This window comes from Ips typographus, linkage group LG8 (assembly GCF_016097725.1).
Source record: "Ips typographus isolate SLU linkage group LG8, UJ_Ityp_2.0, whole genome shotgun sequence".
NCBI lineage: Eukaryota > Metazoa > Arthropoda > Insecta > Coleoptera > Curculionidae > Ips > Ips typographus.
The window spans coordinates 2,234,742-2,260,484 of record NC_138429.1 but is presented as its reverse complement, the minus strand read 5'-3'; the positions used below and the strand labels follow the sequence as shown (position 1 = coordinate 2,260,484).

The 25,743-nt window shown below is 37.2% G+C and overlaps 1 protein-coding gene and 1 long non-coding RNA gene across 5 annotated transcripts; one reads left to right on the top strand and one right to left on the bottom strand.

Annotated features, from left to right (window-relative positions):
- Positions 1-29: 29 nt before the first annotated feature.
- On the bottom strand, positions 30-25,646 carry Vps13D (vacuolar protein sorting 13D). 4 transcript variants are annotated; one of them, XM_081984442.1, is made up of 59 exons: positions 25,508-25,646; positions 25,258-25,448; positions 24,781-25,209; positions 24,541-24,714; positions 24,268-24,485; positions 23,522-23,947; positions 23,316-23,461; positions 23,110-23,269; positions 22,881-23,061; positions 22,634-22,823; positions 22,351-22,581; positions 21,927-22,052; positions 21,699-21,870; positions 21,429-21,649; positions 21,117-21,376; positions 20,744-20,918; positions 20,504-20,682; positions 20,159-20,448; positions 19,850-20,103; positions 19,606-19,790; positions 18,416-18,848; positions 18,056-18,359; positions 17,359-17,550; positions 16,984-17,305; positions 16,701-16,936; positions 16,460-16,649; positions 15,842-16,405; positions 15,590-15,785; positions 15,330-15,495; positions 15,062-15,272; positions 14,786-15,009; positions 14,496-14,733; positions 14,326-14,349; positions 12,819-13,039; positions 12,391-12,764; positions 12,188-12,330; positions 11,969-12,133; positions 11,704-11,912; positions 11,462-11,648; positions 9,547-9,726; positions 9,279-9,494; positions 9,002-9,226; positions 8,758-8,939; positions 8,528-8,703; positions 8,292-8,466; positions 8,105-8,238; positions 7,932-8,049; positions 7,612-7,796; positions 6,654-6,802; positions 6,484-6,591; positions 6,242-6,427; positions 4,317-4,454; positions 4,091-4,263; positions 3,818-4,037; positions 3,515-3,763; positions 1,062-1,300; positions 884-1,003; positions 678-821; positions 30-625 (listed from the first exon to the last, which is right to left on the bottom strand). In XM_081984442.1, exons 1-59 carry the CDS (start codon positions 25,599-25,601, stop codon positions 370-372), a joined length of 12,474 nt encoding a protein of 4,157 aa, XP_081840568.1. In that variant the 5' UTR covers positions 25,602-25,646; the 3' UTR covers positions 30-369. The 4 variants fall into 4 exon arrangements, with proteins under 4 accessions (XP_081840568.1, XP_081840570.1, XP_081840569.1 ...); XM_081984444.1 differs by having other exon boundaries at positions 7,612-7,745; XM_081984443.1 differs by lacking the exon at positions 14,326-14,349.
- LOC145732327 (uncharacterized) lies at positions 10,027-10,720 on the top strand. Its single transcript, XR_014178995.1, has 3 exons — positions 10,027-10,147; positions 10,210-10,520; positions 10,579-10,720. It is a non-coding gene; the product is annotated as an uncharacterized LOC145732327 (long non-coding RNA).
- Positions 25,647-25,743: the final 97 nt, after the last annotated feature.

Sequence of the window (25,743 nt, the reverse complement as noted above, 5' to 3'; positions counted from 1 at the left end):
TGTTAGAGGACAAGAAACAAACCCTAAAGTAAATAAATAAATACAACATTTTATTGCCAAACATAAACAGTAAATTAAGACACTAAAACTTGTTCAAAACTAACGGTAAAAAAGCGTAATAAGCAGTTTTTTGAAGGCAGACAAATAAATTACTCATCAAGGGTAGTTTTCAAAGTTGCAATATATAAAATAAACAGGAAAAACAACAGTCCTTATTCTTTCTAGACTTATGATAAAATGATTTACTTCTAAACTTGATTTTTTGTTTTTAGCCTCAAACATTAAACTCCTCAAATTTGAATTTAGTACATATTTACAGCCCTTCTAAAAGTAATATTTACACATCACTTACCACAACTACGTAGATCTTCAGTCTTCCAGTGAGATGATATTTTCGTCTGAGCTCAATGTGTAAAGTTTTTCCACGAACAACGTTTTCGCATAGTTAATTTGCTGCGCAGTCGTGTAAGCCAGTTCGGGAGTTCGACAACGCACGCGAGGCCTTTTAATCGGATCGGTGTTGACCAGAACTGCGTTGAAACCTGAATAGCGCATCACAATTTCGATGTAGTACCGCGTATCTCTGCCTTCCTTTTCTTTCACCACGTTACAGCTTTCCAAATCACTTCAAGTATCAAGTTTAGTATATAAAACCAGCCAAATCCATTAAAACTTACCTTAAAGGCACTTCGAGGACCGGCGTCAGCTCAGGAGCTCTTAATGTTGTCACTATTCTGATTAATCGATCTGAGATAACGCACAGCAGATCTTCCGAAGCGTTTCCCACTACTTGATAAGCCAAGAGTTTTTCTTCATAGTTCCTGTGAGTAATAATACCAGTTACCTAACCAGTTTTAGAGACAGAAACAAAGTAAAAACTTACTTCCCATTAACCATATATAAATGCTGCTGCCCCTGGCTCTGTTTCGCATCATACCTGGGCAATAAACTACCAGGACCATATACGCATCTTGGTAAACGTTTTCGTTCTGGCATAAGTTTACTGCAGTAAATAAATAACTGATTTCCATCGTTTGGTGATAAAAATAACACGCACATACCTTCTACTGGAGTCTCGTACAGCTCGGGCTGTTTCAGAGGCAAAATCCAATACGCCCACCACTGGTTTGGTGAAAGCGCCCACGACGCCTTTGCCCAGGCCGGAAAAAACGCCAGGAAGGCCATCGTTTGACGCACCCTCGTACACTTGCTTAAATATTCCGGTGACGCCGCCCAATACGCCGAAACCCAGTCCTTTAATGCCGGCCAGAATATGGTCCGAAGACTTACCAGTCTCCACCTATCAATTAAATTTATTAAGAGAAAATCATTGCAAGTTAATGCTTTCTTTTGTGATTATTTCCTTCATTGTACCAGCAGCCAATCAAATTCCGAAAACCTTTCTAGTTCCACCAATAGAAACCGTTTTATACTGATTATTGATGATTGAAAATTTGATATTAAATGAAACGGGATTTAGACACTTATAAAATTTAAGTTATCTTCTTCAATATTAACAATTAATAAATCACTGTAACGTAGTTTTCATTAAATAATTACATAAATTAAAATATTTTGACGTATGATTGTCAATTTGAAATGTAAACAAAAATATACATGACTGAACGAAAATCTGTAGTGAGCCAGGGTGGTCTCCATAGTAACGCCGCTGTTTGTAATACAAACATTCAAAACAGTTTGTTAATCTATGACAGTTTGTGAAAAATTCCGCGATTTAAAATGTCACGCTTTGGAAATTCGAATATTGTGGAAATTGATCAAGAAATTGAAAACTGTACTCCCAGGACTACAAAGAGGACACATACAGGTGTGGTAAATCCAAAAGCGACCATAGGAAAACCGTGTAACGGACAGAGAACCGTAGGTAATTGCATGCGCGGGAGACAGACAGAAAACGAAAAAAAATATCAAGTAGGCCATATTTTTTAGCGCGCTGTTGCCAAACGCCGTAAGTATTCAATAACCTCGAAAAACTTACTTACGGCGTTTGGCAACAGCGCGCTAAAAATATGGCCTACTTGATATTTTTTTCGTTTTCTGTCTTTCTCCCGCGCATGCAATTACCTACGTTTCTCTGTCCGTTACACGGTTTTCCTATGGTCGCTTTTGGATTTACCACACCTGTATATCCATTTGGAATCAGTTTAGTGCCTTTTATGAAGAAAAAGGGTATGCTTTAAATGAAACAACTTCAGTTGAAAACCTTGCAAACATTTTGAAAGACTATGCGTTTAATATGAAAAAAGTTGAGGGAACAGATTATAAAAAAGGAGTTGATGAAGATACCCCGGCTGGTTTACAAAAGAAGTTCTATCAAATTGCTGCTGTAGAACTGGCATGGCGAGGCGGAGAAGCTGTTAATTGCTTAGTTGACTATTTTCAAACTGAATTGGACAACAAAGGCATTGCAACAGGTAAAGAATTTAAATCAATACAATAATAAGCTAACTGTAAAGTATTTTTTGGCTCTTAGGAAGAATTGAATACAATCCAGTTTTTTCGAAAACAAATCAAGGTGGAGCTAAAAAACTGGCCGAAAGTAAATGGTTGGTGCAAAATACTATAAATAAAAACATCTGCCCTGTCAGACTTTTTAATAAACTAATCGCTAAGAGAACAAGCGCCATAACTACAAATAGATTATTTCTAAGTTGCAACCGATTTTGGACCAAGAACAGCAACAAACCATGGTACAAAAATAGTCCTTTAGGTAGAAATGAAATTTCAAAGTGGACAAAAAAGTTGGTTTGGACACAAAAAGAATAAAAATATCAAATCACTCTAATCGAGCAACTGCAGTAAGCAATCTTTCTTCCCACCCGGTTGAAGAACAAGAATTAATAAAAATAACGGGTCACTCTAATGCAAGTTCTATAAAACCATATTTGCAGCTAAATCCCGACCATCATTTAAATATTATTGAGAAAATGAGAAACATTCATTCTGAACAGATTCTTGCCAGCAGTAGTACTCTAGCTCCCTCAGCCACAACAACTATAACTTCAAATTCAGCAGCTGCAACCACCTTAAGCAATGAAAATCTACCACCACGTGAAGTGAAGCAAGAAAGTAAAGACTCTACATACTCTGTAATTTATCAAAATTGCAATTTCTTTACTAATTGTTCAAACTTTAGGCCTGTTTAAATGTTAATGTAAAAAAATCAACATTTAATATTATTATTACGTTTGTGATGTTTAGTTTAATTAGTAGTTTTGTGTTGTTAAGTACTTGTAGTAGGAGTTCTTTTGTTAAAAAAGCAAACGTTGAAAAATGTGTGTTTTTAGGAAATAATCTTGACATATACCCCTCGGCGTTCACGTTTTGTCACGTAAAATGTGCATTGGTAGGTTTTTTGCTAAATTTTTCTTTTAGGCAAATGGTTTCAATCATTTTCCAAGCAAAATTTTGCTAAAAATCACCTATGCACAGTTTACCCGATAAAACTTGAAAGTCTCGGGAGATAACCTATGACTAATATAATAACCCTTACCTGTCTAATCCTTTGCCTCATTTCTTCGTGATAATCATCCATGGCGATTTTTCCTAAACCGTCGCTAAGCGATTCGGTCACTTTAGCAGCTGAATTTGACAGACCGTGTGTAACATTTTTCACTAAAGCACCCACGTTGCCTTCTAGTATAAGCCCTGATATTCCTTCGGACACGTCATTCATCAGACCTAGCGGATTGCCAATAAAATCCACGGAACCTAGGATGACGGCAGCTTGCCACACTAATTCCTTGGAAAAAAAATATGTAAAAACTTGATAATGCAACTAATAACAAACACTAACATCCTTGAAATGCTTTAAAATGCTTTTTATCAGAAATTGTCCAGTTTCAAAGGGGTGCTTTCGGTCAAACGGTTCCAACAGTATGGCGGCGTCCTCGAACTTAATCAAAGTGAGACCGAGTTTCTTTTTGATCCGCTGCAACTGTTTGGGCAGTTTGCTTACGGTCCGAACACTGAGTCGAATTTCGTCGGGGATGAGTTTAAGCACTTCAAAGTAATATCTGCCAATCAGAAGAATTAGCTTTAAGTTAATTTGGAAGAGACTGCTGTAAACCTTTTGGAACTCGACGCCGATACTTCCATAAGCAACCGGTGGGTTTCGTAGTCTCCTTCGTCTTTGTTGATCACCTCTTCTTCTTTAGAATGAAAACCAATAAAAGCAAGGATTTTCAGTAAGAGCTTTTCCTCGATTATGGCGGTTATTTTCTTCAGTCTCAAAATCAAATGCTGCAAATACACTTAAGTAAGTACAAAAAAATTGTATAATCATATAGATTTACTTTAAATATCACAGCGTTCTCGTTGACTTGAGGTAGAATTTCTGATTTTAGTTCAATCGCCGGTAAATGGTCGGAAGCTTCGTCCTTGTATTTGGAAGGGGTGACGTAAAGCACTACCGGAACGGTGGCGTCTAGTAACTAAAGTAAAATTTATTATTTGGTTATAATATCCGCAGTAAAAACCAGGTGGAAGTTCGTCATTAAAACAGTTTTACTGTTCTCGCGGACTGATTTTGCGTCATCCCCCTGTGATTTAGAAGTAGACATGCAATATTGACTTCATCCTTGTCTATTGTTCACTTTTAGAAAGGGTAAATATCTAAAGTGAATGTCTTCCAAAATAAACATTTACTGATTAGCGTCATTGTCAGTTTCAAAACCAAATTTATTTGATTTAAATAAAACGAAAAAAATACCAAGTAGGCCATATTTTCAGTACGCTGTTGCCAAAATCCAATACTGTCGACAAAATGTATTGGATTTTGGCAACATCGTACTGAAAATATGGCCTACTTGGTATTTTTTTCGTTTTCTGTCTTTGTCCCACGCATGCAATTATCTACGTTTCTCTGTCAGTTACACGGTTTTCCTATGGTCGGTTTTGGATTTACCACACCTGTATAAAGTTTTCTATTTACCACACCACTACAGTTCTTTTAAGAGCTATTGTTTCTACGCTTTTAACATTCTGAAAGTACTTTCATAATAATATTATTAATATTTTTATTTTTTTTATGTCAGCTGTCACGATTTAACCAAAATTGGCACAATTACTAACCTGTTTTGAAAAAAAAAGAGGGAGTGTCTATTATGTTTTTATTTAGCCATTTGGTTTTTCCTAAATTCGGAATTACTTACTAATACAGTATTTTTTTAGAAAATGCCTGGAAAAATTCTCCACAGACAAGCCCAGCAGTTAATTCTTAACCTTTGTGAATATTTTGAATTAGAAAAAACTAATGAAGGACCTTTAGAAGCTTTATCATCTGTTCAGGAAGAAAATAAGAAATTTGAAGACCTTACATATTCTTACGAATGTATTTTCTTTGATACTGAAGGTTGCAGCTGCTTTGAAAATTTCCCGCAAAGCTGTTTATTGGATTCGGAAAAAGCAAGCAAGTAATCTTATGATTTCCTCACCTAGAAAATGTAAATCGAGACGTTATCGACGAGCCAAGACCACTGATTTATCTGAAAGCATTAAAATGGATGTTCGAAATACATTATATGATATGTACAACGATAGTATGTTAATAATAGTAAAATATATCTACTTTTGTAAGAAACATCCATTAACATTTCATTGTTTCCAGAGACTGAGATGTTTGGGTTGCATTTTAGATTTTTCATAAAAATTTCTTCAAACATATTAATAATAAAGTCATAGAAAAAATAAGTGTCTAAAATATTTCAGCGGGTTTAAAATAAAATAAGTGGACTGCAACCTGAAAATGAGATATGAGATACTACAGCATCACTCACAATGTCTTATTGAATTTTTAATTTGTTGTATTTATTTTAGAGAAACCATCCAGAACCTAAATCAAAAGCTTAAAGTAAAAGAAATACTACATATTGGTGATACATCTCTGCGAATTTTGGTAAATAAATTAGGTTTCAAATTTAGACGGATTTCTATGATCCAAACGAAATGTTATTTCGGTCAAGATATTTTTGATTTGCTTTGGTATAAGGTTGTTTTAGTGCAAAGATCTCTACTTTCTGACTGACAATACATACAAAATTTTAAACGTGACGAAGCTTTAGACACGCCTTTTTCTATAATATGAACACAACAGATTTGTTGACGAAAACTTGATTTGATTCATATGATTATAAATGACGTAGCCTTCGTGGCGCACGGTTAAACTGAATGATGACGTAACCTCCAACTACTACGGTTTTGTTTATATTAAGTTTCAAACCTGATTATCAATCTGCATATCGCTGATGCTTAGGCAAAACCGCTTAAACTGGGACGTAATCACCGTTTCCGATATGATGTTAGAGAAATGCGCGTAGAGTAGTTCTTCTGGAGCTTTTCTGCACACCACACTCACACCGATTCCTCTCAGATCCAAGTTGAATTGAAGCTCGTTGTCATTGTTACTCTAGAGTAATGTTTTAAAGACAAACTGAAGAATATTTAAGTATAATTTTAACTCACAGCTCCTTCCTCTTCGAAAAGTCGAGGCCTTTGACTGATCGACCCCCATTCACGATCGTCAGGTAAAGCGTACGTTCTAGTTTCTTGTACGTCCTTAATGGTAATCACCTACAAACATTTTGTTTCATTTGAATTAATATTGGATAAAGTTTAATTAAATGTAAACTTACTTGTGTAGGTCCGTCCATACTAATATTAACGGATAAAGTTCCAGACCCGGGGCGTAATCTTTGAAATTCAACGGCTTGTTCTAAAGGCACTCCCTTCTCGGTCATTTTATGGCACACGGGTTGTGGTAGACCCAAAACCGCTGAACTACCTAATAGATACGTAAGAATAAATAATTTAAGTGAAAAAGACAAAAATTTGTTGATGAGCATTCACTATCTTGACTCAAGCAGAAATAGACCTTTAAGCGCAACGGCATTTGAAGAGGCCTTTGGCACTTCATTTTTCAATTTTCAAGAGGTTTTCAGTAGTATTTTGGAGACTTCTAACATTTTTAGAAAATTCTTGGAAGGTTCAGGACACTGGTAGAAAAATATGGCCATTTTCCGGAAAGCTGAGTAATTCAAAGAAAAGTTTTCAAACAAAACTCAATAAGTTCCATAAATACCTTAAAGAGTGTCAATAGAATTTATTCAAGAGTTGATAAGTACCAATTTCAATGGAATAAGCAGAGTAAGCCGTATATTACTGAATATCTAAACTAAAACGTAGAAAATCGTATTGAAGTTTGTTACTATTCTTTTTACCGTAATATTTGCTTTAAAATATAGACGGTGCGCTCTTTCTAGCTAAACAACAAGTTGATATAATAAACATTATCGTAGAAAAGAATTGCAACATTCTACAGATAGGCGTTCCTATAATACTTAAGTATTCATTCAAAACTTAATAAATTCATAGCATTCAAGTTGCTGATTGCAAAACATAATTTTTGTTTTTTGAGAATTAGTTATTTTAAAGATTCTTTCTTTAAGAGTGCATTATTATATTCTAATAAATTACAAATCCATGAAAAATCCTGATAATTCATCAAAGTAGGTTTATCTACTTTTGCCTGAACGCTCTTCGGTTGGGGTTTATGTAATTAAAAATAACAAATTCAATAATTATAAAATATACCTTCTCGTAAACCGTAAAATCCATCCTCAGCTTGGACGCACATATTGTAATGGTCACAGCACAATCGGCCGGTTTCAGTAAAACGCCAACGTTGCGTCGACTGTCTTCTCGAATCAACTTTTCTCAAAGTGAGTCTGCCAACAGAATTATACATTTGCGCATGCTGGCGAGCACTACTATTAAAGCTGAAATAGAGAACACACTATGCTACCGTTACGGAATTAAACTGAAACAAATTCCGACACCGTTAATGAAAGCTGTTGAATTTGTTCGCCCAATAAAATTTTAGTCTACTAAAGCTGAAACGTTAATTCACTTACCTGGAATAATAATTAGGTTGAGGCGCTGTGTCTGCAATATCTAACACTAGAATGTTATCCTTTTTCCTTGGAGCATTGGGATGACTTGGAGGTATACTACCCTCGTGTTGTAAATAACCTGTTAGCCAACTTAACTTCATACACTTTTAACACCAAATATCGAACACACTGACCTTCTTGAGTCATTTTCCATAATTGCGACCTCTGACCTGGTATTTTCCTGGCCAGAATCACTTTGTTTTTCTTTCCCACGTCCAGGACTAACTCCTGACTTTCCACATCGTGAGGGTCCTTGACTTTATGGGAGCTACATTCAGAGAAACATTAACAAACTGCGCAAGCTATAGACAGCAGGCTTACTTTTTAAAAGTGCCCACGAAAGCTATGTAAATAAAATTTTCGTAAGTAAGCTCAGCGGCCTGGCCGAAATTGTTTATATCGAACACTTGCGAAACTCCGCCCGGAGCAATTAGCTTTATATAAGGAGGTTTAGTCGGCTTGTCCCATGCATAGGGCACACTGGAGTGAGCTCGGGCTGCAAAGCAAAACGACAGCTTTTTGAATCTAGAGGCTGGTAGTTCAAATGAGTTACTTACCAGTACTGTGCATGACGTCAATGAAACACACTTGGCCGAACTTGATTGGCACTTCAGAGAAATTATCCACCCGAATTGGGGGCGGCATAGTATCTGCGTCAGTAAAAATCACATAGAAGGTCGCATTTTGCAGTACTACTTCCAGTCTTAAGAAGTATACTCGAGAATTTGAGTCCCTAAGTTGATAAACGCATACACAAAACAATCAAACTAAAAATCTGCAAACTAACCTAACAGTTAAATGCATTGAACTGATTTGATCGATTTTAAATCCTCCCGACCAACAACAGTCTTGTATATCCTCAATAGAAACGCAGAGTAACTGTTCCTCATCCAGGCTGGACCAATGGAAAGGCATGTACGAGTTGGGTAAAGCTTTTAAGAATGATTTCTGCACAGTCTGATTATCAGTCTACAATTTTAAGAACATGAGAATCTAAATTATTACTGACATACAAAGTTTTTAAAACTTACCAACTCCGTAGTCAGATATGATTGGGCAAAAAGTAATTTATAAGAACTTCTGTTGTGCAATTGATAGCGGGGAGCAATAGAAATAATCCGTGTCCCCCTATATTTACCCCTACCCTGCCTCACTTCAATGCCAATAATAAAAACCCTATTCGTTTTACTGTCTCTAGTTTGGACGTACAGTTTCCTATACTGAGTGCCGTGTCTAACATTAAAATTCGAACACCACTAAAAGAAAAACCTTTTAACAAACACCCAACTTGTACTGACAATAACTAACTTGAGGTGTCCCATCCCAAACTACCCGTTTTCCCACCCTGGCTATAATACTGTTGCTAGCGTCGTGATCATTGAAACTGAAAAGTAACGGAGTGACCATCCGGGCTTGTTCGTGTTCATCAAATTGGCCGGCGCCCTCGTTTGACGTGCCGGACTGTTTGAACACTAAAGGAATACCAGTTTTGTTGATTATCCAGAAAGGTACAAACACGTTAATCTGCAAACAAAAGTTCAGTTCGGTTTAGTTCGGGTGTTCTAAAGTGGTTTACTTTGAATCTGGCTCCTCTGTTGACATGGATTTCGGCGGTTAAGTACAGGTGGCGCTGTTTGCTATCTTCTAGTTTTAGTCTACAAGAAAAATCGGTAGCTCCTAAAGGTATGATCACGTCAGAGCAAGTTTTGAAGTTTTCCAGTCTGATTTCTAGCTGGACTGTTTCGTCAGGATCGACCTGATAACAGAATTTTTATTTAAGCATTTGATAACAGTTCAAAATTTGCTTAGTTCGGAGTTTTAAGCTGGGTTTATACAGCGCACAATGCATAACTTAATGCATAACATAGAAAGTTGGCTTTACAGTAATGCCTACGGTCGTTTATACAGCGCACAATACCGCATAGAAAGTTCATAATTTTTAACTTTCTATGCAATTCGTATGCGAAAACAACTGTACACATGCGCAAAATTTTGTAATGTCATATTTTGACATCCGCCGTCCGTCATTGTATTGTGTTATTGTTTTGTTTATTAATGATGGTGGATTTGGATTGTTCAAGAATTGTGGTTTGTTGTTGATTTTGTATTTGTGATTTTTTGGTCATTTAGTGCAATAAAAACAGTTGAAGTGTCTACGGAAAAAACAGATTTTAGTGGTAAAAACTATCTAGAGCTAATTAGTTTCTCTTTACATCAAGAATTTATTAAACAATTGCAGATGGAACCTTGGCAACAATTGGGGCTTCTACTCTTGATGGGTGCTGCAGCTACAGCATTAAGCTTAGATGTCAAGAAAATGAGAATACAGAGGTTTAAAACGCGACCTATGAATAGAAAACGCAATGAACATAGTGTTTTTGAAAAAATAGTTCAGTTTGCAGAAAAACATGATACAGAGCAGTTTTTCAAATATACGCCTATGACTCCAGAACTGTTCCATAAGTTATTAGCTCTTGTGGGGCCATTCCTGCAGAAAGACAAGACAAAAAATCCAATTAGCCCAAAACAACGTCTTGCCCTCACTCTGCAGTAAGTATACTCTTAATTCCAAATAAAAATGTGTAGTATTGCCAGTTCTGTTTTTCAGTTATTTATCAGAAGGTTGTTCTATGCAGGAAATAGCATGGAATAATAGGAATAATAACACCTGAACCCTGCCATCTTGTGTTGCCAGTGGTGGTTGGAATCATCTGCATGGTCGGTTTGTGTTGGCTTTCTAAATATGGAGAATTCTAATATATTGTTGTTATTAAAAATGGTTTTTTTTCCCCTTTTGTGTGTGTGTGTGTGTTGTGGTTACGATGGCCACTCGTCAATGAGACGTTCAGCCAGTTTAACAGCGCGATTACGCGATACACGATTACTAAAGTTCCGCGGAAGAGGCACTTGCGTGCGTCTGAGAAACTCTCATCCCTCCCGCTTGCAGAATTTTACAAAAAATACTAATATGTGTACACAAAAAAGTCTAAGAGCGATTAAGGGCACGATCCGAATAAAAGATATAGTCATTCCTCGTGGAAACTATAACCATCACTGTCACATCCACGTGGTCTTCTCCTAGATTTTCATCCTTTCCGCCTCTAGGAAGTGCACCGCACAAGACAATTCCCCGTAGACTTTTAGGAATCGACATTTCCACTTAGAGGTCCCACCATCTCCACTCGATCGGCTGCGGAATTTGGTCGTCAACCTCAAATTTCCCTGAACACCGCTTCAAGAAACGTGGTTTCTTAGCGACAAAAAAATGGCGCCCACGAAACAGACGTGCGATACGTTTCAGGTTGACCATCAAACTCCTTTTCCCCTTTTCCAACTTTACAACAGCAAGCACATCTTTTTTGCCTTATCCTCCTTATCTGTGCTTGACATGATTGACAAATGGCAAGTGACAGAAAAATAACATTTCACATTGCAATGACATTTATCACGTGTTGCGTGTTGTCATAAGCTTTTTTCATTGGTTTACTTACATGAGTGAATGCGGCCTGTTGGCCAGCCTTAACAATTCCTTTTTCTCCTGCCAAAACGTATTGCATATCAACTGGCAATAAGTTGACCAACTTAACACTCGGATACAGTATAATTCTGTGAGCCGGTTGTTTCACTCTGGTGCTCCTTTCTATCAATACTTTTTCTTTGATGATTTCCGCATAGAATCTAAACAGTACCATAATAACATTAGAACATAAAATATGATTAAAAACAACATTACCTGTAATGGTGTCCTTTATGGGTATGTGATGTGCCCAGCACAAAGGTTCTATCGGAACCACCGACCATTTGGTCCCATGTCACAGCTGAAGAAGAATAAGTGTACTGATGTAGCAGTCCCGTAGGTCGAATTTGGATTTGAGAGTGGGAATGCATCAGAGGGACTGCTAAAGTTGCTTTAGAGCTAATCGTAAAGCATTTGCTGGGAACCTGAATGGAATACTTTAATACTTTCCTGTAATAACCTCTTCACAATAAAAACTGACCCATAAAGTTACACTGTCATGCGGTAAACGACTTTCCAATTTAATCTCAATCAATTCAGGCAAGTTGTTGATTATAGTAAGACCTGAACGGATTGTAATTAATTTTCGCGCTGACCCTTCTAGAGTAATATCGAATACCACTCTAGCTGGAGGAATATCGGCATACTAAAAGTTATAGCAGTATTAATAATAAATGATTAAAGTCAGCTAAATACTGACTGAATTTTGTAGCTCAGCAGGGGTATCCCGAAAGTAAGTGCCTACTTTATCAACAGTTACAGGTTCAACGCATTGCCAGCCCTCCACTTTAACAGTCAACTGGTGCATTTTAAGTTTGTGCGAGTCTTGATGTCTCAGTTTATCTTCATTAAAAAGCACAGAATAATAACCAAGCGGCTTTCAAAACTTATGTACTTATTTACCTCGACTAGTAAACGAGAATGGTATAACATCGCCAGGTTCTGCAACAAACCAATTATTGTCTTCGTCATCCTCACGCTCTACAGCTTGTTCCGGTGTATCTAAATCACTGATTCTAGTTGTAAACTTTAACGGGCTTCCGGTATCATTCTTAAGGGCATAAGGAACAAACGGCGAACGTCTTCTGAAGTTAGTCAAAGCTTTTTCGTTCGCGCTCTTGTAAAACTCAGACGTCCAGTTCTCCTTGACTTGTTTATACAAGTCCATAAACGTTGATGTTATATTTACGTTAAAAGTGTCTTCAGACATAACGCGGATCATTAGACGATTTTTGATCAGGTTCTGAGAGGGGACTTTCTCCCAAGATAGCTTACAACTTATAAATTAAAACAGGTAAATGTTAATTAATGGTTAGACGGTAAAAACTTACGGCCAAGGCTCGATTATGGGTTCCCAGCCTGATAATACACGGTTGTAGTAATTGCTGGCCAAGCTGCAATTTAGATGCGCGTAAGAAGGACGGGGGTTGACTACATCCAGTTTGGGGATAACTTGTCTAAGCTCCAAGTCCGAAAAGGAGATATCCAATAAAGGAACGTCCGAGTCGCGGCAATCGTCAATTATACAAACTGATATTCTGTTAGCTTTGACCTGGAAAAAGTTAAAAATTTGTTAGGTAAACTGTTGTGTCTTATAAATTACTAGTTTTAATATTGATCTTATCGAAAAAGTTTAAATTAGCACAACTATTATTAAAATCTTCCTATTTAATAACTCTCTGGAACTTCTTGAACTACCAAATACTCTCCAAACTAACTTTCTCACCACTAGCTATTAGTAAATAGGTAAATAATCGATTCTTTTGATCAATCAATAAACAATCTGATTTTGTTATTGTGTGTGTTATCTAGTTGTGTTGTATTATCAGTTGTAAAAGAACAATATTGCAGTTTTGCTAATTTAAACTCTACCCCAGGATCAGTATTAGATTAAGTATCCATCTAAATAATTTATAATGAAACTCCCTGTCTCATAATAAAGTAGAGCTCGAATCAGATGAGAAAAGGCCACCGCATCATCAATGACGCAGTTTTTAAAACTATTTCTTTCTCCTTCTACAGTTGCCGTCGCATTAGATATAATCAGAGGCGTCCTATTAAAATATTCCCGAAAATATATTGTTAAGCGGTCAAAAAGCCACTTGGCAACGTAGTACGGTTTTTACTTGGACACAATTAAAACAGATGCGGCAGCGGCCAGGGACATTTGGACCTTTTTATATGCTTTTACTAGCCGGCACTCTAAACGGTGTTGCCAAGTTTAAAAAAATGTAGTGGCGGACAGGGAGACTTAGGGGGTTAGGTTAGGTTCCGTTTTAGTCTGGTGTTTTGGTTGTATTGTTGATGGTCGCAGTTGAAGTTCACATAGTGTTATGAATAAAAAACGTTATTTTGTCAAAATGTCTTTCAAAAAGGTTGGAAAGAAAGGTGTTATCATATACAGCCAAGGCCGTGAAATCGTCAGTAACGTCTTACAATTTATGAAGAAAGAAGCAGAAGGAGTTTCCATTCCTTTGAAAAACTTGTTGTCTTTTATTTTCTTTATTAAAAACGACGAAAATGTTTCATTTTACTGATAAAATAATAGCACGCCACTGACTGGCTGCAACAACTTGGAAAGTAACGAGAGCAGCAATATTTAAAGCGAGACGTACAGAGATCGTGACATCATCGTTTGATGACGCCTGTGGCCTTTTCTTAGCTGATTCGAGCTCTATATCTAAGGAAAAACCTGACTTTAAAGGGTTTTCACATAATTTCATCAAAATGCAAGTTAGACCAACACAAATCACGGCATTTAAAATCTGTACACCTCAATAATGCAAACTAGAGTTAGGACAGTGTAAAACAATGACAGAACTAAGGACCAATACTTACATGGAAAGAAAAACACTTTACGTCCTAAACACAAAAACATAAATGTAATAATGTGAATATTAACCAGGATCATTTGAGCTAAGCTACTTTCAGTAAAATTTCACAAGTAAATAGAGTAATTTCCACAACTATTCCAGTCTCGATGTTCAACATAATTCAACCGAACTTACCTCAATGGCTTGAATATTCAAAGGACTTTTCTCTCCATTATCCGTCACAGTTTTGGCGTTTTGCGTCAACCAAATAGCCGCATCGTCCAACTGATTATCGCACATTTCCAAAGCGTGCACGCAATCTTGATACTTGAAACCCAGCGCCGTTAGCGTCTGAATTTGGTTTTTATAGCCTTGTTTCGCGTATTTTTCATTCACCGAAAACATCTGTTTCGGTATGGAATCCAACATTTGCCTGAAGTATCAATGGTTGTAATTTGTTTAATTAATGTTACTTTGATAGTAACCTGAACATGCATATATCGTAATATGATAAACGAACAGTTAAAAACTGAAGTTGCACTTCTAGTAAACCGTCTTTAAGTAAGTCTACCGTCAATACTATGGGGTCGATTATAGAAAGTGCTGTTTCGTTTTCTTGGCCTAAAGTACACGAAAACATCTCGCAATTATTTAAGCTGCATGTTAGCGGTTTATCCTGGTTAGGTTTGTACATTATCACCGTGGTGCTCTGATAATAATCAATAATTACACAACTATTAAAACAGTTTAGAAAAAAAAACCTTTAAAATCACCGCGTTTGAGTCCCACTGAGACGAATTCTCAACCAGCACCAACTCGGAGTCGGTCACGTTTAGTTTCAGCTCAAAAGTTGCATTAGACACGCTCTGAGTGCGTTCGACAGGGTGCCGCTCAGGACTAGCTTGCACGTTTTCAATGTCTTGAAAAATATACTCTCGAACTGCCTCCCACCAATCAAAGATTGCCATCAATCTAACGCGGACAAAACTGTTATTAATTCCACGCCAAACAATGTGAAATGGTTAATACCTCATGTTGTTCAGTAAAATCGTTAATTTGGTGTGATCTTGACGGCGTCTAGAATGAATTTCAGCTTGCACCTGATCGGCACTGCTTTCCACCTCCTTGATTGGCTGCAAAATGTTGGTGAATACGTTGCATTGTGGATTTGCTTCGGAACCGTGAAACCTTGTGTCTGTTGTAGAATAAAAATCAACCGTTCTTCAATTTTTTTAACGCTTTAAGAATGAACCACAATCCAACCTACTGTCTTAAAACAATCTACTTACCTATGAGTAAAATTTCTTGTGAAACTAAATCAATATCTTGGCTCAAGTTACTAAATGTTTCCACCGTTAAGTGCGACTTAATAAAATTGATGCAAGTTAGAGGTGAATGTTTGGAGTGAGACTTTACTAAGCGCAAACAGACATTTTGCAGGTCCAATTTTAACGAGGATAGAATCCATTCATCTTGTCGTTCAAACTATAATGGTAAATTCAATGTGTTTGACAGATTATACCAATTAAATTACTCAATACCTCTAAACGAGGATTTGGAGCAGATGTAGAGGGACAAATCCTTTCGGTGTCCTCGCCCAAATTGAACGCTAACATCCCCCTAATCAGTTTGTACTGATTCAGATCCAAAGCGCAATCCAACGTGGATAAATGTCCGTAAATACTGGAATCGGGTACGATGTGGCAAAAGTCTTTGTGCAGGTTTCTCTCGTACTGCAGCTTCAGTTCGACTTTCTTTGTAAGAAAAGACGGTCCTTTACGCATTATAAATGATGAACCAAATTTAAAACTGTCATTTGACGGCGTTTTCTTGGTGGGACTTAATTCACTGTCTTTGACTCCAGTGTATAAATCCATGTTTTCCAATTCGATCTGCATCACCTCCAACAAACATTTCTGCCTGGTTTCGGGATCACGCAGTATGCTTACAGTGCCTTCATCACCGGAGAGTCGGAATGTGTTAGTAACCAGTAGTTTACCCAGATCGATTATAACTAGATTGGTCGATTTAGAGCTGACTGGTAGTAAAATTATAGGAGATCCGGCCTTTAAAATTAGTGACAACCTAAATGGCTCATCCGAAATCTGTCAGAATATATGATTAGTAATTAATATGTTAGTATGTATTCTATTAAATACCAGTTTGCCACTAGTTGCAGCCTGAAGACCTTTCAAAACAGTATCCTTACGCCAGGTTTCCTCACGTTCAGTAAATTTACTAAAAAATGCCTGAATTTCCGCCACAAATCGTTTAGTGTGAACGTACATGACTGAAGCCATGTCTAGTGTTAGTTGAGCATCGTAATCCTTTTCGCCATCAGGAGGATGTCTGTAATTTGGTTCAAAAATTGCTAGTTCTGTAATAAACAATAAGTTTTACCTGACATAGTTGAACTGCAACGCCTCTCTCCCTGACGTCAAAAATCTTTCCTTGTAAATCTGTCCGTGTAAAGTAAGATCAAGTAAAGACATCGACCCCAACTTGCCCTTGACTTCTTTACAACACCCTTTAGTCTTGACCATAACCTCAATATTAGATATATTGGCCCTGGCTATATCTCTATCAGCCTTGACCAAAACAGCGGTCAAAGAACAAACCGTAATATTGGTCACTGCCTGAAAATAAATTTTAAAACATCTCCAGAAAATTATTATATAACAACCTTGACATTGTTGGACGCATTATAAGGTCTGACGCCCTCCTTGTTGCCACCAAGACTGATGGTGGAACCGTACTTGTTGGCGTTCCCGCCAAAAAAATCAATTACAACAACCCAGGATGGTACGCTCATCACTAAGTCCAAGCAATTAAAGTCCACCGAAGTCGACCTCTGCATGGAATTGTACTTGGAATCAAAATTTGGCGCTGACGGATCCACTAGAACGGTGGAAATCAGCACCAGATTCTTTTCGGGACGTTGCCGGGCTTGACTAGGGCTAGGCGGTGGAGTACATGGGCAAATACTGGGTTTAGTCGAGCGTTTTCTAGGTCACAAAAATAAATTAATCCCGATAAGGGGAGAATTTCGGTTGCCTACCCTTCAGCGTGATGACCCACATGACCAACACCAAATACAGTAGCCGCTTCTAAATGATCAGGCAGAGAACCGTGGGTAAAACAGGACGCTTGATGACGACTTTGATAAGTAATGTCTGGACAAGATCGTGATACGCATGACGTAGTAGGTGGGGGATCCGGACTGTTTGATGATATAACCATTGAACGTTGCCTATAAAAGTTTGTTAATGTATAAATCAGAAATTTTTCATAAAAAATTAAGTTCAATAATAATGTTTCTCTGACTAATGAATTAATTCCCATACCATAATGGAACTAAGGTGTTTTTGTAATGAAACTTGAGTAAAAGTGTAATATACTTTTACACTTTAGTAGGTCATGCATTACCTTGCATTTCCCAAAAATAACCACTTAGAATGTCATAAAATGTTGCACTATTTACGATGCCATGGAAATAATATTTTGGTGTTGTTTTAATATATGGTTCATCCCTGTGCTATAATTATACTCCTAATCATTTCATTTATTGCAAATTTTAATTTTGACTACAATGTACTATTGGCACAACTTACTTATACATTAATATAACTGAAAAACACATAAAGTTGAAATTTTGGCTAATTTCTAGACGCACTATAGTTTATAATTTACAATACTAAAATCAATTTGTATTCATCAGGTAAAATGAACAATTAAATTAAATATGAGAGACTTACCGACTTCCTTCAGGTTGCAAAAGATCCTCCATAAAAATCGACCGTAACGACACCTGTACATTAGTGACAAACTTATGACATTTTTCGTAGTTGAAAGCGAAATCTCGAAAACTCAAATCCACCAATCCCTGCTCCTCATTCGACTCGTCGCCTCGCAACTCTATGATTAAGACTGGAACTTCAAAGGAGACGTTAACAAAAACCCTCAAACTTTGCTGGTTATTGGTAGTTTTTTGTGCCGATGGTAAACTGGGAGAGAACAGCTTAGCTCTGACGTGAGGGTCCATGTTCAGAGTGGAAACTCCTGTTAAGGTAATTAGCCCACAATAACCGTGATAAGTGCGTAGTAAAATAATTTACCGGTATCCTCTTCGGAAATTTCACTCAAGACCGGGGGTTGTTTGAATCCAAACCCGCAAACTTGATGAGAATCGCTTAAAGTTGGCGTCGACGTCATCCACTGTACAGTGTCTAACACTTGTTCGTACTGAGACCTTGTCAAAGACACCTTTAAAGCTGTCACGATGCTCCCAGAAATGTCGAGTCTCTCCGCAGGTCTGTCAAGACTAGTGTCGTCATTTTCGAAACTTTCTAATAAAAACGATTCACTGTCCAGATCGTTCGATTCGTTATTCACGCGAATTTCACGAAGAATATTCACTTGAAGCATAGTGTCGTGTAGAATTGGCTTGGCTAAACTGCGGCAACTGTAGAGAACTTCAGGTGGACTAATACTGGGTCCCGGCACTCTTCGTGACTTGGTATTGAGCGAAAATATATTCATATCTCTAACCTGACAGGAACATTATAATTTGTAGTTTCAGACTAGGTTGTAGGTATGATATTTGTTCAGTGACTGTTGCGTCACAATCACTAGCAGAAAACTTATGTCGGTGATTAAAAATGTGATATGGATTGATTCAGGTAGGGGCTACAATAAATTATATAGTATATGACCAACCAATCAATGTTTATACAGGTATATACCAACAATTTTTAGAAGCTTTAGAAGTCTCTGACACTTTTAAATTGTTCTAGAGCTCTATGTAGACTCCTCCGGCACTTTATAAAAAAATTTCAATAGTATTTCGTGGTTTATGGCAACTTCTGGCAATTTAAAATAGTTATGGAACGGTTTAAGACACTTGTAGAAGCTTCTGATACTTTTCAGAATGTTTTCAGTAGCATTTAGAGGTCTCTGACATTTTCAAAATGATTATAAAGGCCTCTGCCAATTTAAAACAGTTATGGGAAGCTTTAAGATCTTTTTAGCACCCTCTGACACCTACAAGAAAGTTCTCAGTAGCATTTAGAGGTGTCTGGCACTCTCAAAATGGCCTTAAATAAGGATTATGACAATTTAAATCAAACAAAGTTTGTTAAGCAACTTTTTACTTCTGGAAATAGTCGAAAAAGGATTTGTACCTTTCCACTATTCCTAAACGGAATTTTGGACACAAAACTGGTTATTTCTGTTTCTGTTATGAACACATATTCTGATTCGTGAAGGGATGTGACGCAACAGTCAGAAATCACTGAACAAAGCTTACCTCGATATAGTACTGTTCTTTCCTGTACTCATCGTATTTAAAACTACCCAAATTTTCTTCCGGGTTGCTCGCTGCCGTGTTAGACATGCGAATTTTTCCTAAATGAGCAACAAACACTTCCGGACTCAAGTTAGATCGCGGTAAAACCAAAACTGGACTGTCGAATTCGATGTCCAAATTAACATCTAATACAATCATGAAATTTGTTGAACTTCCTGGGTTTTCAGCTAGTATAGTCACTTACCTATCGTAAAATTACCTTCACCAGGACTGTACGGTGTTTGTAACATTGAATCCTTAGCCGAAGCAAACATACTCGGTTCATTACTGCTGTTTCTCCTTTTTCGTTTCCCAGGTGAAGCGCTTTCAGCAAACGACAAAGCGCTACCGTAAATCGAACCAGAAAGACGTTTATTCATGCTCAGAGATTGAGCTAAAGCTTCAGCTCGCGCATGCACCAGCCCTAAAGCCATGTCAGTGGCCGCAGTCCGAATGGATCTTCATCAATACAAAATTATAGTTACTACTAATTGCAAGTTATTGAGAGTTTCACCTGGCCAAATTAGCTAAATATTGTTTAAACTCAGTGGCGCAGCTTTGTAACTCGGCAACAAATAATGGAGAGTGAGTATACCATAACGACGCCATTCGTATGGTTACGTCCGCTGCATCTTTTAAACCATAAGTATCATTCAGGTGACGCACCACTTTAAAACTGAACGCTTTTCGTTCCTCGCCGGTATCGTTCATCATGTACATTGGTTGAGGCACATCAAGAAGAGGATCTTGACCCACGCTGATTATACGTTGATGTAAATGTCCGTCGGGAGTTAAGTCCAAAACCTGTTTTAAAGCAAAAGGTTTGACTTTGAAAATAGTGAATGATATGTCTGTATACTTGAAGTCCACCCAAAGAACCTTCAACTTCAAGCTTTTGGGCGATGGTAGCGTGGATTTTGGCCTCGCTCATTGTGGCAGTACAGACTTTTTTGCCGTACAGTGTTCCATCTCTAATTATACCTCTGAGTAGCAACACGTTAAGTCGATGAAAGTCAAACGTTAATTCTGTGGTACCAGCTGAACAAAAAATAATTATATCAGTAAATAAATTTTCTTATAGTGTAGAATAAAAACTTACTAATACTTGACTTGGAGTCTTCAATAAGAGATTCCACGGAATCTCTTATATTAGCCGGCATCACCGGAGGTAAATTAACGCTAGAGGTTTTGTGTGATTTTGGAAAAACTCGACTAACAAACCCGACTAATTCCACTATAGTTTCCTGATTGGCTATGATGTCCAAGTTGTTAAACTACAAAACAAATTAAATATTTTGTATACAATTTAGAGCAGTGTAGTGTTTAGTGACGGTTTTACTTATAAATGTATTTTTTCTATCTGTGTTTTGTATAAGTCACTTTTTTTGCATTGTATATTTTTTTAAGTTGTTTATTGGATAGCTATTATGCTAAATAAATACATATTATTATAAAACAGAAGTGGGTCATACCTGAATATTGCCAATATGTATAGGATCGTTGCCAGACACCAAACAAATTTCTACAGTAATTAAAGCTTCAGAGTCCATAAAAACCCCGCTTCTTAAGGCTGTAGGCCAATTAGGAGGGTCTACAGACAAAGTGTTCAAAGCTTGAGTGAGGGTGACTGGTGACGTAGCTCCTTGTCTGACTGCATTATGGTCAGGACTACCGGGTGATGTTGGTGAGGTCGGTTCACTGTCTCTGATACTACCAGACATAGAATCCATTCCTAAAATCCACTCCGGTATTCGAGCTAACTTGGAAAATGTCCAGAAACTAACCAACATGCTTGTGACTAGCCACAAGCAACTCGAAATCCGGTCCAAAAGTTTGTAAAGCATCCACTAATAACAAACTGTGAACTGTCAATGTTATGCTAGTGTCCACGGATCGTTGAGTAAAAGCGATCTTAACACCGGCCACTTGTAACTCAGCCACAGCTCTGCCTCTACTTTGCAACTCTAAAGACATTTGATCCACAGTAAACTGCATCATTAGCAATCTACAACTCGTCTCTCCATATGAAAATTCTAACTTTCCAATCTGCTTACCTAGCTATTTCAAAACTTGTGTCCATACTGATACTTTCCTCACTGTCCATAGGTAAATCAGTAGTGTCAGTTTCGAAACTGTTCTCTCCACTTAAAGGACTGGGCAGTCCGGTGGATATTATTAAGTGAATTAAATTTCGAGCTGAACAGATTTTGTTTTCGTTCAAATGGACTGGAATATTGTTTTCAAGTCAGTAAAATGTATGATTTAAAGTGTAAAGGTAGTACCGACTAATTTTGGTAAGTTGGCGTTCACAGTTAAGCTAGGGTATAAAGGATCGCTGGTGTAAACCACCCTACGTTCAATCTGTAACGATATGCTGAATCTGTCCACAACATGAAGAGAAGATGTACCTTAAAAGTATTAAGTTATTTATTTCCGGTTCTAAATTTGTATCTCGGTAGCAAACCGAGATAAAAAAACTCCGATTCAGAGTCACTTCAATTCAGGTTTAAACTCAAAGTCACTTAAATAACAAAATATTAAAGCATTGATACTTTTAAACATAAATATCTATAAAAGCCGAAATATTTACAAAATAAAACCAAACACACAACGTTTGTCATTTGAAGAGAGTTGGTCACGTGTTTTCACTCATAAAATGTCCTGACTACCTTAATTTTCTGCTGTTTTTGTACAACAACTGCTTACCTTTATTTAAGGCGTATCTCCAGTTTTCTTTCGCTTTTCCTATTAATATTTGCAAGTCACTCATCTCTAAACTGTAACAATCGTAAAGTTTATTATGCAGGTTACTCTCGTCCAGCTTAAATGCTGGGTCCAACTCGTCCATCTGTGAGGTTTCGGCCAAGGTGGGCTCTTCGGAGCCCCCGCAACTATCCTCGCTCACGGGTGGGGTTGAACAAGGTGTCAGAAAGGTTTCTGTAAAAAAAAAACCCTTAAAAACAAAAATATAAGCCACAAAACAACTGACCATCTTCTTCGCTTTCCTTGGTGATAAACTCAGGTTTACTGGGTGGTTCAGTGCTTGATACGTTATTGCGCAACTGAACCCTTCCCAAGTCGATCACTGACATCGCGGAATTTTGATCGGTAAAATCTTCTACAAAAATGATTTGAGGGGCTGAAATATCCAGTTCTAATTCCCAAGTATTTCGGGCCGCCTGAAGGTAAGATTATAGTTAAAACAACCCTCAAACTTTGTAACTAACTGTCCTTACAATTCTCCCCTCTAAAATTTGTTCGAAATTTTTGATTAACTCCAATTTAGTGCGTGATTTCATTGCTTCAATTCTAGATTGAGTAATGTCGCGCTGGTAAGGAAAACACACGAAATTTGTTAGCCACTTTACGGCGTTCGGTTGATAGACCACATCCAAACATTTTGTTTTAACTTCCAGCCTTCAAAGAAATTGTTAGAAGGTTAAAAAATTTTGAACACTTAATTACCGATAATCGCAACCGGAGTGAGGGGGCTTTTTTTCATATACTAAACGGAACAATTGCTGTTCTGCGTCATCAAGTTTAGTCAAACTTAACACTCTGGGACTATGGACATTGGAAGTTCTGACCCGAATCACTGAAGTTCGGTCCAAACCAGGTGGACCCACTGAAAGTACGTTTTCAACATAGTAAATATAAGGTTGGAAACTCACCTAAAACTGGAAACATGCTGTCTTTAGTAATTTTATCTTTAAGATAAAGCGCGTCCAAACTCAGTTCAACTGAATGCGACGACGATCGAGGCTTGCTGGAAATCACAACCGATAAATTCTTAAACTCCAACTCAACCATTGAGGCTCTAGAGAAAAACAAATACTCCCTATTAAAACTACACAAAAACATTCTTTAGACAACTCACATCTGGTTAATTTCGTGGTCCATGGCACATAATTTGACAGTTCCGGATTTTAAACAAAACGTAAACTGTCCAAACACAGCGTCCCGTTTAAATACGCTGTTATTCTCGGCACTGTCCGACAACACCTGCAAGATTTCTCCTTCCAACTGTTGCGCCTCCGGAGAGTTTGAAGCGTTTGATTCGCCGACCGAACTGGAATACCAACCCATCCATTGCGGAAACCAACTCTCCAACATACTACGGCCTGCTGATCGGTTTTGGTTGGTCGTCTGAGCTGGCAAAGTTACCGAATTCATAGCCAATTCTCGTAAAACCCTCAAATCATCAAACTCTCTTTCCCATTCTACTTGATCTTTGATTGTTTTCTCTTCGGCTGTTAAGGCTGTTGTCGGTGTTACAAGGAGTTTGGTGTATATTTGTACATAACTGTAAGAAGACATCAGTTTTAATGTCCTTTACACTTTTAATTCAATCAAAAACATAATCTTATTCATTACAAACAAGTATATTAATCCAGGTAGTAAATGGTTAAAAAAGGTATAGAGAGAAATGCTTGGAACAATATTTTTGACTTGAAAACTTTATTTGGACTAGTTAGAAGGTAAACATATTAAAATTCCCCCATATCTAGATATTATCTATCCACTTCTGCTTTAAAGTAAGTTTTACGTCATATTTAAGCGTCAAGAACATTGTGATAACTCCACACATTGAATATACAATATACAAAATCTATCTCTACTTACTTAACATTTTGTCGAGCACGTTTCAGACAACTCTCCCATGTGGGTCTGGCTCTGCATATAGCAGGTTGGCCCCATGGATATAAGCAACTTATACCATAATACCACCAAGCTCTAGGATCCTGTTTTACCGGCAGGCTTGGTTTGTAGCGGCGATACGCTCTAAGCTTTGATATATTTTCTAAGCCTTTTATACAAATTATTATTTGGTTGTATTGCCACTGAAAGTGATTATTACATTTCAAACAGTTCTGTAATTCGTTCATTGTAACTTACATCGACTAGCGTCAAAGGTACTTCTTCTAAAATTAGATCACAGATAAATCTAGGTGTGCTGCTAGATCTTAGTGGTTGCAAACTTTTGTTTCTTTTCAAGTGAGCTACAGCACTTACTGAGGGTAAAATGTAATTTTTTATTGTCTTTTTTGCTTTTGATATTGCCATCAATTCCTATTAGTAAAAAAGTTTGGTTGGATGAATTGAATATCCAGAATGCAAAGTATCAACAAAACTTACCACAATTTCAGCAACTGATAAGTTAGCATAACTTTCCTCTTTGGCAAAAGTCATCCAATGAATAGCTAATTCATTGAGTTCCAGTAATTTAAATGAATGATTTTCATTGCTAGACTGCCCAAATCCCGAAGTCCAATTAGCATCACAACTCTGAGCCAAAAGTGACTCAATTGTGATACCAAAAGCAACACATTGATTTGGTATGCTGCAAGTGTCCTCATATCTGATATGAACATCTTTGATTTTCAACTGTAAATTTTCAAGTATGTCAGACACTATGCCGGTGCTATAGTTGTACCAGGAAAAATAGCTGGATGCATAGTAATTGGTTTCTTTTAGGTCTTTTTCAAAACGCCATTTTGCCTCCAACCTGTCTAAGGTGGAAAGTTTAGTTTCATGGTTAAGAAACTGCTCTTTTTCACTGTCCCACTACAATTGCATGGTTGATATACATTTATTACTGAATGGTAATATTACCTCATCCAAGGATAAAGGACTGGCAACCACATATAACTGCTCAAATGCTATAACCCAAGGAGCAGACCTCAACTGTCTTACAGGGACCTGCAATGTAACTTTTCTAATACATCCTGCTCTAATTTGTATTGGTAGTCCCAAGTGGCACAAAGCATCAGTTTTGAGTGGTACATTCTCTAGCTCTACTTTACCTTTTCAAATTAAACTTGAGATTACCAAATTATGTTGCTAAAATACTTGTAGAGAATACCTGACAGTAAAGCAATACTCAGCTGATCAGTGTTGAGTTGAACATATTTTCCTAAATAGTTATTTAGGACCCAAGCTACTAAACCTTCAAGCATGTTTGTAGCAGAGTAATGTTGGGGTATAAATCATCATAAATATTTCCAGAGCACTAAAATTTCATTTAGAAACTACTCAACATTGCACAGGCACACACTAGAAATTTTAGACTTTATACTGTTTATATTTTGATGCGCCAAA

What these genes read in the sequence shown, in the direction of transcription:
- Vps13D (XM_081984442.1), bottom strand. Translation starts at nt 25,601, where the DNA reads ATGCTTGAAGGTTTAGTAGCTTGGGTCCTAAATAACTATTTAGGAAAA. An exon ending in TATCAGTTGCTGAAATTGTG is followed by an intron (nt 24,715 to 24,780) that starts GTAAGTTTTGTT and finishes TTTTACTAATAG; the next exon opens with GAATTGATGGCAATATCAAA. An exon ending in GTGGGTCATCACGCTGAAGG is followed by an intron (nt 17,306 to 17,358) that starts GTAGGCAACCGA and finishes TTTGTGACCTAG; the next exon opens with AAAACGCTCGACTAAACCCA.